This window comes from Prenolepis imparis, unplaced genomic scaffold (assembly GCF_030444845.1).
Source record: "Prenolepis imparis isolate NDT839.2.m4 unplaced genomic scaffold, iyPreImpa1.0 SCAF_9, whole genome shotgun sequence".
NCBI classification, from domain to species: domain Eukaryota; kingdom Metazoa; phylum Arthropoda; class Insecta; order Hymenoptera; family Formicidae; genus Prenolepis; species Prenolepis imparis.
In genome coordinates, this window is record NW_028141167.1 from 6,139,831 (window position 1) to 6,150,806 (window position 10,976).

Below are 10,976 nucleotides of genomic sequence, written 5' to 3' on the forward strand. Positions count from 1 at the left end.
ATTATAATATACTTATTGTTAGTATATTAATGAAGCATGTACATTAATCAATAAAACATGTTATTTATTTGTACAATGTATATGTAAATAATAGTGTAATAATGACATGTAAAAATAAAGAATTATTGTTCAAAATATCATCGAACAATATCTCTTTGTATTTGTTCTGCATTAATATCATTACATAGTATTGATAATTCCTGTACTTAAAAATTTTATCTCATCGCTGCCAGTCTGAATATAATTCGAACAAATTTACTCTTATGGAAATATCAAATAATAAAGCTAATAAAATTAATAAAACAACTGGCTCACTCAGTTCTGAGTATTAGCGTGTTAAATTTATACGCGTAACCGCTAACCGCTGGGTATAGTTTTTTCCATTATCGGCGAACCGCGTGAACGCGAGTTCTACCGTAAAGTCTAATTAATAAATAGCTAATGAATTATTCTTTGAATGATTTATTAGGCCGTTCCTGACGGTACTGCAATGCCAGGCCGACCCGCGGCAGAGTCGGAGCAAGCTCCGGTCACCCGCCCGGTTCCAAAAATCAGTTTAATATTCTGAATCCCCTATGGGGATTGTATCAGATATTAAGCTGATAAGAACAGATTAAAGCCTTTTATTGAAAACACAATTAATGTTCCCCGGAGGGGCAAGCCCCCCCAGGGTGTACTACAGTAGGGTGGCTTTTAGAGCCGCGTGCAATGATAATTTCATTGGCGGGGGACAATAGCCCCCCCCGCCACTGGGCACCATGCAATACAGTGTTGAGGGGGCCCAGGCCCCCCCAATCTCACGAGTTAAAAGTAATAAAAAATCATCGCCCCGGCTGACTGACCGGGGCGACGATCCTCCAACAATGCATGCACTATATCCACCCCCGGTCTACGCAAGCAAAATAAGAAATAGGTCCGAGGGCGGACACGCGGCGAATAACTAAAATGTGTATCACGCGAAATTCATTCTTATCATTCATTCATTCACGGAGCCCACACATATCCACGCAAACACATTCATGCACATCGCATGCACGGTATAAATAGTCGCAAATAAATAAAAATAAATAAGCGCATTCAAATAAATAAATACTCATACATACAGTCGCAAAGAAAAAATAAATAAATAAGTGCATTCAGTCGCAAGATAAAAAATAGATAAAAATAAATAAGCGCGAGATACAAAATAAGCGCATGCACGTATATACAGTCGCAAAAAATAAATAAAAAATAAATAAGCGCACATTCAGTCACAAAACAGGCATACCATGTGGGCAGGACACGCGACATTCATTCCCGTATATTCATTCGCGGAGTGTCACGACCATTAGCCGATGGGCCAACGCCGGCGAATCGCTCGCGGCGGAGTCGCGAGAACCCCGTTCGCGGAGGAACGGGAGGGAGCGGCATACTGGCGCACGCCGGACACGTGCTCCACGTAGATGTCCCTTGACCAGCGAATAGTATCCGATACAATGAGGCGGCGCATCAACGAGGCGTACGCGTTAGTCACGCGCAGTTCTCGGAGCACCGCCTCATTGACCGGATCCCATGAGCCGAGCGCGCCGACGACGAAGGCCGTCACGACGACCCGGTATCCCCTCCGCTGGAGCTCCTCCGCTAGAGGTGAGTACTTTTCAACTTTCCTCACCCTAGCCTCATAGAACGCCTCCAGCCGATTTTCGAAGGGGACCGTGACGTCGCATATGACGACACTCTTGGAGGGCTCGTGCCTAACCACAAGGTCAGGCCGTAGCTCCCCAAGTTCCCCGTCGACACCCTCGACACGCCGGTTGACCCGCTTATCCCCCGGCAAGCGGCAAGCCCTCCAGAGGCGGTGCAGGACGGCATCGTGCCTCTGCTGTATCGCGGCGGCGTGGACCCCGCAGTGCCCCAGCACATGGGGAAGGGTCTCGGCTGCTCCCCCGCATCGCCGACACCTCCGGTCGCCCTCCCCCCAACGGCGAGCGCCGTTTAGCGGGAGGACGTCCAGACGTGCCCGGTGGATAAACCTCCAATCAGCGAAGCGGGTGAAGCTGCCACCGCGGACGAAGTGATTGCTCACTCCGGCACGCGATGACACCTCGAACACCTTCCCCTGGTCAGGCTTGCGGAGGAGGGTGGTCTCATACCACGCCGCCACAGCAGAGCGCAAACGGGTCACCACCTGGGCACGGGCCCCAGGCGGTATCCTCACCGTCGCGCCCCTGGATCCTCGGCACACCAGGACCAGCTCCTCGGTCGGCGCACACCATTCCCACCGCAGCGACAACCTGTCGGACTGCCTCCGGGCAGCGTTCCGAGCCCTCGACCACAGAGAGCGCTCTCCTCCGTCGCGCAGCCTCCCCTCGAGCGAGCCCGAGAGGAAAGCCGCGACATCCACGTTGGTAGGTGGTTGGCCGATGCGCCTGGCTACAACCCCCCTCAGAGACGCCCACGCGAGCCCCCTGACCGTCTCACAGCCAGCCGTAAGCATACGGAAGGCATGCGCGACGGACAGGACATCCGCGAGGTCGGCCAGCGGAAGCAGTCCACAGCCCCCCCGGCTGGGAGGGAGGTAGACTACCTCCGCGCTCGCTCTCTGCGGGAGATTAAGCCAGGCCTTGGCTGTCCTGCGTATCTGCAGGTCAGCGGCCTTTAGCGGACGCTTCTCCATGGCCGCCCCCCGCAGCAAGAAGTCCATCCGCGGCAGGATGTTAGAGGCCGCGGTCTCCACCTTCTGCCACGGGGCGAGGAGGGATCGGTCCACCGCCCGAAGATCCTCGAGGAGGCCACCGATGGTCCGGAACGGTGTCGCGTCAACCGCGAAGCCGGTCGGCACGCCAAGGTGGTGGTACGGCTCGCCGTTCGCCAGGTGATGAACGGGCTGTCCCTGGATGGCGAACTCCGTCGGTAGGACCCTGCCGCCCGCCCCCGCACCAATGTGCAGGGTGGCACATTTGGCAGGGTTGAACCGCAACCCCACCGACGAAGCCGCGCCCTCCGCGGCGGCCAGGAGCCGCCGCATTCCCTCAGGGGAATCGGCAACGATCGCCAGGTCATCCGCGTACGCCAAAATATTGCGGCGTAAGCCCAATATATCGTATCCCGCATCGACACCGGCGACTGCACGCAGCACCGGGTCGATAGCGAGATCGAATATAATTGGGCTCAGCGGACAACCCTGCCGAACCCCCGAGCGAATCGAGACAGGCGCGGTGTAACCCCCGGCGGTCCGCACCCGCGTGGAGCACCCGTCGTACATGGAGTCCCATATACTCTGAATGCCCCCCGGCGCCCCGGAGCGAACGAGAGCGCGGCGGATCGCCGCGTGCGGGATCGAGCCAAACGCGTTGGAAAGATCCAGCCACGCGACGACCGCCTGCCGCCGAGTCCTCCGCGCATCAGTCAGGATTTCCTGCAGGACAAAGTTGTGCTCGTAGCACCCCTCGTCCCGCAGGAATCCCTTCTGTGCCGGACACAATTTACGATTCTTGACCGCCCAGCCGGTCAAACGGTCGGCGACGAGCGCGGCGAATAGCTTGGGGGTCGTATCCCCCAGCGCGAGAGGACGCCAGTTCTCCAGGGACTCCCGATCCCCTTTCTTAAATAGGAGAACTGTGTTGGAGGTCTTCCAGGACGCCGGGACTGCCTCGAGCCTATAGCAGGTGTTGAATACTGAGGTGAGGAGCCGCGCCCCGGGATCCGCCGCACGGAGGTCACGGTAGGCGATACCGTCAGGCCCCGGCGCAGAGTTCGTCATGCGCCGGAGCCGACGATCCACCTCTCGCTCCGTGAACGGATCCAGCAGGAACGCAGCATCCTCCTCCTCCTGGCTCGAGGGGTCAGCGCGCTCCACCTCCGCGGCGGCGCCGCCCAGATCCTCCCCTCCGCGGTACAGTCGTTCGAAGTACTCCTGGACCTGTCGACTCGGCACCTGGCAGAAGTCGGCAGGCCCAGATAGCACCTCTCGGACCGCCTTGCGTCGGTTCGTCCTGTATAGCGCCTGTATGCGGGTGGCTTCACGCACCCAGCCCCCGCGTCCTTCTCCCGACTGCGAGGGACCGGCCCGCGCCGGCCCCCCGCTCCCACTGGCGTCCCCCCGCGCCGGACAAACCCCCTCGCCACGCCGCGCTCGCGCCTCTCGCGACCGACCAGGGCGGTCGCGGGCGTCGAGCGCATCGCCGCCGGTCACTCTCGCTGCATCCTCCCCGAGGAAGTTCGCGACCGAGGCCGCGAACTCCTCCAGGTCCGCAATCGAGGCGACGGCGTCGGCCCGCCCAACCAGCTCGTCACGGGCGACCAACCGCGCCCGCCTGCGCTGCCTCGCGGCAGTCGCAGGCGCCGGTCGATCGTCGGACGGCCGGCCAGGCGCCACCCCGACACGCCGCGGACCTCCACCTCGGCGGTGCACCCCGCCCCCGCGCACAATGGACTCCGGCGGTGACTTCCCGCTCGCTCCGGTGCAGCCGGTCGCAGGCGCCGCTCCCCGCCGTCGGCACACCCCGCGGGCATCTCCGCGAGCACCCGGATGTCCAGCTCCGTTGTTCCCGCTGTCGCCACCCGAGGCTCCCTCCGCGTCGTCCCTCCGCGGCGCAGCTCCCGCGACTCGAACACCTGAAATAGATTTTATGAGTGTTTTTTGTAGAACCACCGAGCATGGTCTTACAGTATTCGCCGGCGTTTGTGGCGGGGGACCGGGCACCACCCGCGGCCCCGCCGCCGCCGGACTATCCTCATCCGAGGAGTCGTCACCGACCCGACGCCTCGCCCTTCTCCCCAGGCTCACCCTCCACGGCCCATCCCGCGAAGCCCCCTCGTCCTCCTCCGTGTCCAGCGCCGCTGCCGCCGGATACCGCCGCTCCATCTCCCCGGGTGTCATGGGGGTCCTCTCCTCCTCGGGGCGCGCCCGCATGCACGGCGACGGTACCTCCACGATCGTTGGGAGGTTCGGAGAACAGAGCGGAGTGCTCCGTCTCCTTGCGGGGACCCCCGTCGACATGACGGGGGACCCGCACGTCGTCGTCGTCACCGTCGCCGTCGTCAGGGTGGCAGGCATCGACGTCGCGGGCAATGCCGGTGGCGTGGTCATAAGGGGGGCCCCCGCAGGGCTGCCGCACATTATGCACGGCGAGCCAGGGGTCCCCGGGGGGGGCGTGTTCCCACGCTGCAGGGGCGACGTCCTCGTCGGTCCCCGCGCCCCCCCCGAGCCTCGCGACGCCGAAAGCGCAGCGTCCAGATTACGCACCGCGGGGCCGGCAGAGGTGGCCGGTCGTGTCGCACGCGCCGTCCTCCTGGACGACGCGGCTGGTACATGCGACCCCCACGGCGCGTCTTTCCGCATAGATCTCGTTACCCGCCTCGCTTCCACGTCGCTCTTCTCGACCGGCACGCTGGACGCCCGAGATCTGCTCCTGGTGGAAGGACCCGCTCGGATGACCATTGGCGGGGTCCTCTCGGGCGTCCTTCTCCGTGTGCCTCCGCCGCCGCCGAAGGGCGGCGAATCGTCGCCCATCGGCGACGGACGGGGAGGCAAGCGCGCCGGTCTTGACGCGCCGCTCTTCTCGAGAGGCACGCTGCTCGACCTCCGATTCCTGGACGACCCCGCCGCACCGGTGGCAAATGGCGGGGTCACGGAGGGAGCCGTGGTCTTCTTCGGCACCGCCCCTCTGGATGACGCGAGGGGAAGCGCGCGTGCCCCTCTGGACGCGGTAGGCGGGCTGCTGCTGCGGACGCTGCGCTTACCTGATGACAGCCTGCCACCGGAAGTTGTGGTCGGCGGACGCACCCCGGCGCCAGGAGCGACGGCCGTCGCTCCACTCGGCGCGGCACGTTCCGCCGTTGGTTGCGGCCTTCGGGAGGCGGCCGCCCTCGTTGCCGGCGACGTTCTCCGCGTCGCCGGGTTCGCCGTTGTGACGGCCGCATATGAGGGGGCTGTAGGTGGTGGCGATGTGGAGGTGACAGGGGCCGTGAAGTGCAGCCTGGGCTGCCGCGAGGACACTCGTGTCCGCGACGACTCTCCAGACGCTGAAGTCGGCGGCGGGGCCGCGTCCGATGTCCGGCTCCTCGTACCTAAAACCACATCAACTTTACTATTTTTGTTCCGACGGGTGCCGCTCGCTCCGCGACCCAGCGCGCCACCCGAGGGAGCCCCTGCATGCGCCCTGTCGAAGTGCGCCTTTACCGATTTTAAGGGGTAAGCACCGGTGCCCCGGAACTCGCACGTCGCGCACTTATATTGCAGGGTGTCCCCCGGGTGGCATTTCTTTAGGTGTTTAGCGAGATGCGCCGGGTCGCAGAACTCGCCTCGCGATTTTATAGCGCTGTCCTCGCTTAGCCAGCACCGGGGACATTTAACCTTCCCCGCTACCGGATAATCGAGGACAACCTCCTGGGGATTCCGCCCGTGTGCCATGCCGCGATGACCTGCGGATCAGGCCTTAGGTCGGTGTACGAGGCTTTAGTATTCCGCCCGATCAATCCGCCGAGTCACGCGAACACATGCGGGTAACGCACAAATAAATAAATAAATAGAAACAAAAAATATGAATTTGACTCGGCAGAGGTTAATCAGGCGGTTTATAATAATAAATTAATTAAATCACTGGACGCACGGTGCATTCGCGAACCGCACCCACGCGCCCCTAACCTCTCTTGGTTGACATGAACTCGAGGCTATTGCACAATTTATATTTTACACGCGGAAACGCGCGGCCGGCGCACCACGTGCCGACGGACCGCACGATCACGTGCCCGACACGTGCCGTCGGCACGCACCACACCACACCACGCGGATCACACGCGGAAACGCACGGACGGTGCACCACGTGCCGACGGACCGCGCGAAACTCCCGACACGTGCCGTCGGCACCCGACACACACGCGGATCACACGTGGAACGCGGGGGCGACGTGCAACGGAGCACCCGGTCTTCAACTCGCGAACCACGCGCCGACGGACCGCGGAACCACGCGTCCGCGGCGATCCGTCGGAACGCGACACACACGCACGCACGTCGCACCCGCGCTCCTTAACCCCAAATGCACCGCACGTCCACGTGGCACACGGACTCCCAGGGCACCCGCGGTCGCGACACTCGATGACCACTTCGCGGCCGGGCAACGGAAAGAAAACGCGAAACACGCACACTCGCGACGCAACGGTCAGTAAATAAAACAAAGTCCCGGCCTTCGGCTCTCCTCGCACGACACTATTTCGCCCGAACACGTCACTGATTTTCAGAAACCGGAAGTGCAACACGGGTGTCCACCGCTAATAATGAGCCACCACAATAATGATAATTATTTTTAGGTTAACTCATTAGGCCGTTCCTGACGGTACTGCAATGCCAGGCCGACCCGCGGCAGAGTCGGAGCAAGCTCCGGTCACCCGCCCGGTTCCAAAAATCAGTTTAATATTCTGAATCCCCTATGGGGATTGTATCAGATATTAAGCTGATAAGAACAGATACTACACTTTGATCTTAGCTCAGAGAGCCGAGAAGCGATGCCTATGCTTCATTCTAAACGTTTTATATAGCATATTTGTGAAATTTTACTTATGGAAACGCTTTCGTTCAATTGCGCGACGTAGCGGTAGCGACCGAAACTTTCGTGTTTCTGTTGCCTGTAGCCCGCCAAATCCCTAACCTATCAGTCTGTTTGTAACGCTGTACAATAGTTATTTCTATTTTATTATTGTTCATTGAATAATTAATTAGCGGTGATTAATTAGTACCGCTAATTAACATCGTTAATTAATACCGCTAATTGATATCCGGTGCTTAATAGTGGCGCAAATTTGGTTAGTATTTCGCATATTTCGGTCATGTTCATATATAGCTGTATCTCTAATTCTTTTTCAACTTTATAAAATATTATATATAATATTCAAATTTCATTTTTGACAGTTTTTTTTTATGAAACAAATCTATAATTGTGAATACATGCTACATAATTTGTTATGGATTAATTGGTCAAATATACAAGTAAATAAAACGTCAAAATTTCTATAGAAAATAATGTATAAGTAACATTTATTATGAAATTATATATATAATAATATAATTTGCATATACAAAAAAATTATGTTATTGCTTATCCATATATTTTAATTTAAATTTAAAATTTTTCACAAATTCATATATCATACAATATATGTATGTATAGATTTATGACACATATATATATATTACTATTTTATAATATTATTCAGTTTAATCATAATATTAATTAATTTAAATCGTGAGAAGATTAAAACATAATTAGCTAATGTTCAATATAACCATATGGAATTAATTATGCTCATTTTTGTATAAGAATTATACACATATTGTACATATATATTTCTCTTATATTTTTTTTTTTTTTGAGAAATTTGGAAAGTTATATAAAGAAATGATTATCTCTCTGTTGCGCGAATTGTGGAATATGATGACGTAATTTAATATCCCCTTCCCCCGGTTGACCCTTGCCTAGAATATGTTCAATGCAAATTTCTCCAGTTATTTTTCTCTTTATAAAAATTGACAAGAGTTTCGAATTACATAGCAAACACACCTCCTACGAAAGTAAACGAGACACGTATACATAAATATAACAGCGCATGTAACTTTCACAATTAAAAATTAATATGTATCGATTATTTGCTTGATAAATTAAAGTGATACGTGTAATTCGAAAGCTTGTTAAGGAAACGCAAATATTTCGTGTAATTTTATAACCTCGTATTTATAACCTCATATCGAGTAAATCAGTAAATTAATGAATTGATGAATTCGTTATTCCAGTTTTGGAGGGAATAATTGCACAATTCGTTTTCATTATTGAATTAAAAAATGGATAAATTAAGAAGAGCCCTAAATGGCAATGAACGATGCGATGAGGAGAGTGGTATTATTACGCAGGTAATTACATTTCTTAGACTATCAATACTGAACTAATTATAATTATATTTTTTTATATATTATTTCTATGAAAATCCTGTTTTATATATACATACTTATATATAAACATAAACTTATCAAAATTATTATTTTAAATGCTTACGTTTGATAAACGATGGAAGGTTGATACGGATTTCACGGTAAATTAATAAAGCATTGCTACAAGTATATATATTTCATATATATATTTGCAACATCTGCATATATTACATATAATTATAATGAGTTTGTATTTTATGGAAAATTTTAGAAGATTAATATTTCTTTCTGTTCAACATAGGTCATGGATCAAACGACGTTAAGTTGGTCTACCAGGATAAAAGGTTTTGCGATTTGCTTCATCATAGGCATATTATGTTCATTTCTTGGATCCTTTGCACTATTCTTACAAAAAGGCCTCACTGTATTTGCTGTATTCTATACTCTAGGCAATATTATCTCTTTAGCAAGGTAAAATGCAAATTATATTTACACAATTGTATGATTCTAGACTTCGGTAATATATAAATTGTATGCTATTAAGGACAGTTATGTCATTTTATATTATTTATATTAAATATCAATATGTTAATTTCTGTTTTATAGCACATGTTTCTTAATGGGTCCATACAATCAACTTAAGAAGATGTTTGCATCAACAAGATTGATTGCAACTGTATTAGTATTTACCACTATTGGTTTGACACTATTTGCAGCTTTATATGTAAGTACTTTCTATTTCCTATGATTATATATATATATATAATATCTTTCTCATAATGTTTATAATACATTTCTGTTTTCAGTTGCACAATCCTGGTTTAGCTCTCCTATTTATAATTATTCAGTCACTAGCTATGACATGGTATTCCTTGTCATATATACCATATGCTCGTGATGCCGTCAAAAAGACAGTGGAATCTTGTATTACATGAGAAAAACAATCATTTTTCTTTTTTTTTGTATCAAAGTTTGTTGTATAAATATTTAAATTCTACAGTGCCTTCTCTGACACTTTTATCACATTATAATATCTAATGTGTCGATTATACTCAACTCATTTTATAAGAGGTAAATATTAAGATATTTAAAGATTATAAAAAAATTATATAATATATACACAAGACAATACAATATTATGAAATATCTTTTGTATATCACAAATGATATACTTAATTCCATATGATACGTACCTAATACATTGCGCTACTTGAATTGTTATGGACTGAGTTAATTGATATGCAATGTATATAATAATAAATATTATATTATTATATATTTCTTAACATTTATTACTATTGTACTATTGTTAGAATTTAATATTATAGTGTGTACATTGTATTTTTATAAATTATTTAAAAATGCATTGCATTTTAATAAAAAAATATTTAAGCACATAATTTATTTTCTTGACAAATTAAATATTAAAATACAAAGTTGTTAATTAAATAATATTTATAATTGAGTTAATGTTTCTCTTATAATTTTAATTATATATATACACAGACGTACGACACGAGCAATTTTGTTTTGGGTATATGTATGTAGATAAAAAAAAAATTGTCCACATATATATATATAATATATAATTATATACAAATATATATCATTACATAGATATATATGTAGAATATATATCTATGTATTCTTTTGCATATAATTTTTGTTCATTCATATAAGAAAAGTAATTAGGAAAATAATTTTTATATTGTTTTTTTTTCTAGAAAAAGTAAAGTTTGCTTGTAATAATACAATTGCAAACTTTATTGTTTATAAAAAAAATGCGAAAATTATTCTTTTAATTATTTATCAATTCTTATTTCTTCTGTGTAATAAGAGAAAGAGATTATATATATAGACATTTATATATATATATATATATATATATATACAGGGTGTCCGGTAATAGTCGCATCAACCGTCGTGTGCAGATTCCTGGGATCATTTGGAGACGATTTTTCCTCAGCGAAAATGTCGAGGGAGGTCATTATTTTTTGCATGTTTTCAATTTTTGCCATCATGTATCTTTGTAACTAAGTCTTAAATTAAAATTCTATTAAAGTAAACTCTACCT

The 10,976-nt window shown here is 49.5% G+C and overlaps 1 protein-coding gene and 2 non-coding genes across 10 annotated transcripts; 1 reads left to right on the forward strand and 2 right to left on the reverse strand.

Moving 5' to 3' along the window:
- Positions 1-460: 460 nt before the first annotated feature.
- On the reverse strand, positions 461-645 carry LOC145941296 (U2 spliceosomal RNA). Its single transcript, XR_014426163.1, has one exon. It is a non-coding gene; the product is annotated as a U2 spliceosomal RNA (small nuclear RNA).
- Positions 646-7,294: 6,649 nt separating this feature from the next.
- On the reverse strand, positions 7,295-7,487 carry LOC145941294 (U2 spliceosomal RNA). The gene has a single exon (XR_014426161.1). It is a non-coding gene; the product is annotated as a U2 spliceosomal RNA (small nuclear RNA).
- Positions 7,488-7,613: 126 nt separating this feature from the next.
- On the forward strand, positions 7,614-10,225 carry LOC145940425 (vesicle transport protein SFT2A). Of its 8 annotated transcripts, none has more exons than XM_083045572.1 (6): positions 7,614-7,782; positions 8,768-8,884; positions 9,046-9,063; positions 9,204-9,373; positions 9,509-9,626; positions 9,709-10,224. In XM_083045572.1, exons 2-6 carry the CDS (start codon positions 8,816-8,818, stop codon positions 9,835-9,837), a joined length of 504 nt encoding a protein of 167 aa, XP_082901698.1. In that variant the 5' UTR covers positions 7,614-7,782; positions 8,768-8,815; the 3' UTR covers positions 9,838-10,224. The 8 variants fall into 8 exon arrangements, with proteins under 8 accessions (XP_082901698.1, XP_082901702.1, XP_082901700.1 ...); XM_083045574.1 differs by lacking the exon at positions 7,614-7,782 and adding an exon at positions 8,398-8,416 and having other exon boundaries at positions 9,709-10,225; XM_083045573.1 differs by lacking the exon at positions 7,614-7,782 and adding an exon at positions 8,441-8,548 and having other exon boundaries at positions 9,709-10,225.
- Positions 10,226-10,976: the final 751 nt, after the last annotated feature.